At 36.5% G+C, this 3738-nt stretch overlaps 1 protein-coding gene across 2 annotated transcripts in view; it reads left to right on the top strand.

Annotated features, from left to right (window-relative positions):
• Window positions 1–1355: 1355 nt before the first annotated feature.
• The window catches only part of LOC109302407 (glyoxylate/hydroxypyruvate reductase B-like), an 8506-nt gene continuing 6123 nt past the window's right edge, over window positions 1356–3738 (top strand). Inside the window, exons 1-2 of one of the 2 annotated variants that reach the window (XM_019523973.1) lie at window positions 1356–1433; window positions 1723–2107. In XM_019523973.1, the coding sequence (XP_019379518.1) occupies window positions 1726–2107 (382 nt within the window). In that variant the 5' untranslated portion in view covers window positions 1356–1433; window positions 1723–1725. Of the gene's footprint in view, window positions 1510–1722; window positions 2108–3738 lie in introns of both variants that reach the window. The other variant, XM_019523976.1, reaches the window with a different exon arrangement.

The raw sequence follows: 3738 nt of genomic DNA, 5'->3' as shown, positions 1-3738 counted from the left end.
GGTCGGCAGATGGGACCTTCCAGCCCTCGCAGGAGGGAGTCATTTCATTACTTGGTAATGAAGAAATGTGCTTAGAAGCGTGTTAGTGGGTTTTGAATGGTTGTCAGAATAGCTTGAGATTAGAAACATCTTTGATTAAAGTGGAAATTTTCACTAAATATATCAAAATCTCATATGATAATGAAAAGGAAAAATATTTACTGAGGATTTAATGCAACTCTCTTGGACATGTTAAGGATGAATCAATGAAAAATTTCCTACAGAAATGTGACTGCTCTATAACTATAACACCTCCTAGCCAGCACAGTGATAGCCTTATATCTTATATCACATGATATCAAGATGCAATAAGGCTGACTTCCCATTCATTCAATTTTTTTTGTTGTTATGTTCCAAATCATATTTTTACTATGTTGTTTATCTTTGATTATCAACGTTAGTATATTAAAGCAGACCATTCAAAAATTATCTTCCCATTTTCCCAGGGGCTCTTTTAAAAGCCAAAGTAAATAGAAAAGTGTTATAGTACTTACATCAGCTTCTACTCAGAAATAGATTATTGGGTAGCCAACAAAGCTGGATCTGCCCCTGGATTTATACAATGATCTCTCAGCTTGAAGCAAGAATTAATAACTAAGCATAAACTCACTCCAACCCAAAGTCTGACTCCCTTCTCCGATCAGTTTTCTGAGTAGGAATACAGAACACAGTGAAACCATGGGATATCTTATTGCTGTCTTGTGCTTCATAAAATTGGGAGTCTCCCATTTTTCTGTAGCATAGCCAGGCCTCCTGGAAGGATTATAAAATAAAGACATCATAATATTCTAAGACAATCCAGCAGATAAATAGTTGGTGTTTCCATGACTCACGGATGATGCAAATGCTGTGGAGTATTCAATAATAGGCAGATGATGCTAATGGTGACTAAAGGTCTTCAGTTCTTACACTTATTTTCCCTAAACCCCTTACAAAAATCTAGTAAAAGGTTTACACTATTTATATAAGAAGTCTGAATTTTTTTCTAGACACGTTACCAACTCAGTTGTCATGAAATCACTGGGGCTATAGGTGCTCAGCACTTCAAAACATTTTATTTCAATGCCTAATTTTAGGCACTTTTGTTGGAAAATATTTACCTACACACCTAGTTATATAGTTTGTTTAGGATATTTCTGATCAAACATTCTACCTTTATGAACTCTTCACATTTCTTAAGCAGAGGTAACTGCAAGTAACCTTAGGAATTAAATAGTTAAAATTTAACTTGGTAGCTTTAGTGTTCAAAGTTCAAGATTAATCTTAGATATTATTTACAGATATCACATTTGGTCCAGAAAGTGTTTAAATATTTAGGTACAACTGACCTGTAAAGGTTTTTTTTGATATTATGAACACACTATACATGGTCTGACACTCAGAGATCCAGTGGAATGAGTTTGAGTTTCAGCACAGTTACTGTGATGTGACAGCCTAAAACCCAGAAGGAACAGAATTGCTTGGAGTTGGGTTTGTGAACATTGTCTTTTTTTTGAAGGCTGTTGATAAGTGACTCAAAAGAGCTTCATAATTTAGTTTGTTTACCTCGCATTTTGTATAAGAGTTTTCATTCTGCATTTCTCATAATGAGAGAAAACAGACTGATAATGGAAGTGCTGCCTAACAGTTCTTACAAATGTTCTAAAATATTCACATTCTTGTGTGTTTTTCTTCCTTTTGCAGGTCATGGAAGAACATGAGCTGCCTGTGCTTTTGGTAAATGAGGTGGGAGGAATATGCGGTGTCCTGGAAGCGCATGTGGACTTCCTGAAGACACATTTTCACCTCATCACCATGAAAGAATTTCTTGAAAACAAAAATATTCTTAGTAAAAAGGTCCAAGCCATTTATGTGTGGTGGCACAAACCAGTCATTGATCATGAGCTTCTCCAGAACCTGCCCAACTTAAAGGTGATTGCAAATTCAGGAGTAGGAATGGATCACTTAGATCTGAAACTTATATCTAGCTGTGGAATAAAAATGGCTAATTGTCCACATGCTGTTTCAAGCAGCACAGCAGACACTGGAATGGCTTTGTTGCTGGCATCTGCTAGAAGACTAGTGGAAGGTAATGTTTAAATTACTATACAGGTTTCCAGAAAATCATATGAGCTAGAATTATTCCTATTGTAATAAAGTGGGACTATCCAAGCCTCAGAAAGGGGCTTGCATAATGAATATTAGTATTTAAAGTACTAAACCCTGTTTTTAATGTTAGTGGCTACCTTTATACACTATATTCCTGCTTATAACAGATTAACTGCTTAGATCTTTGTTGAAAATCTTTGAGGAAAATCTGTTTAAAGGACCTTGGTGTAACTTTCTAGTTATGAGTGGAGCTAGATGTTTAGGCTAGAACCCTGAGCCTTCATCTGTACAACTACTGCGATTATGAAAATAACTGGACAGGTAAACTGAGGAACACCTCTTTCCACTATCATTACGTTTCACAACCTTTTTCAGCAATATATTTTCAACATGTCAGGTATTTGGCCATGAGGGATTTATTTCATGACATGGTGATAATTTCTATAGTGCTGTTGACAAAAAAGTGACTAATAATTTTGAGTACCCTTATTCTCATACTTCAAAAAGTTTTAATACCTTGAGGTGCCTAGCACTTTCTGAAAATCAAGCCCCTTCATGATGTCTCAGATTACAAACCGAAAAATATTATGTAGTTTTCAAAATCTGGGTAATACATTCTAATGCAAACTTTCCTTCAGATCCATAAATATGTTTTATTTTAAAACCCTACCACTCCATTGCGCAAAAATAACCGTTGTTTTTGTGAAAGCCTGCTGTTTTTTGTTTGGCAACTGTAAAATGAACTCATAATAACAAATGCCCCTGTTCCCGTTTGGTGCTGTGGCTAGGCATTTCTGCTCTAAACGATTTAGAAGTAGTGCAGGAATTAGTTGCGGGGTAGTAGCTTCTTTATTCTTTCCTGTTAGGAAGGTGGTCCTAACGCTCAGCTCCTCCACTGTGAGAAATGAAATGCCTACAACTTCTTGTCTTTTCATCATCTTACGGTCAAAAGCAGGAGAATTTTCTTTTATTTTTATCATTCCCTGCTTCAGTATTTTGACCCAGAGGACAACATTAGTGAGACAAGTTATAGAAACCAGGGCCAATTTTAATCTTGCCTGATGTAACAGAGTTTTAATTCTGTATGCTCTGTGCTTGCCTACACTAGGAAAATTTCTCTCTGGGAGCTATCAGGAATGGGGGCTGTGATGTAGACAGGACTCGGATATTTTTACCATATTATCTCATAATTTCAGAGTACTGTTGACAAGAGTGCAGTGATTTTCAGCCAGGGTGTGCTTTGAGATCCTTACAAAGGTGCCACATGGTGCCACACAATGTCAGCAGTTTTAGGTGTACAAACATATTTCACAAGATAAAGCCAAAGGTTTCAAATAGTAATCCATTGTGTTAAAAGCATTAAGACTTGTGGTATTTCTGAGTTCTTGCCAACAGAAGTCTTGCTCTATTATGTTTCTATAGTCAAAAAGTGAGTGGAAACAAAGAGTTGGCATTTTCTGTGGGGTGCCTCATGCCTAAGTTGAGAACCAGTGGCTTAGTGATTAGAACCATTCGGATAGCCAGTCCAGTTAAAAGAGCTTTCTGAACTGTTTTTAAGAATGGCTTTAATTTATTTTATTTTATTTATTTATTTGGGGGGGGGGGGGGGTC

This window comes from Gavialis gangeticus, unplaced genomic scaffold, assembly GCF_001723915.1.
Source record: "Gavialis gangeticus isolate Ggan-Ray unplaced genomic scaffold, GavGan_comp1, whole genome shotgun sequence".
Lineage (NCBI taxonomy): Eukaryota > Metazoa > Chordata > Crocodylia > Gavialidae > Gavialis > Gavialis gangeticus.
Note: the sequence above shows the minus strand (reverse complement) of the source record. Positions and strands in the feature narration are given on the sequence as shown.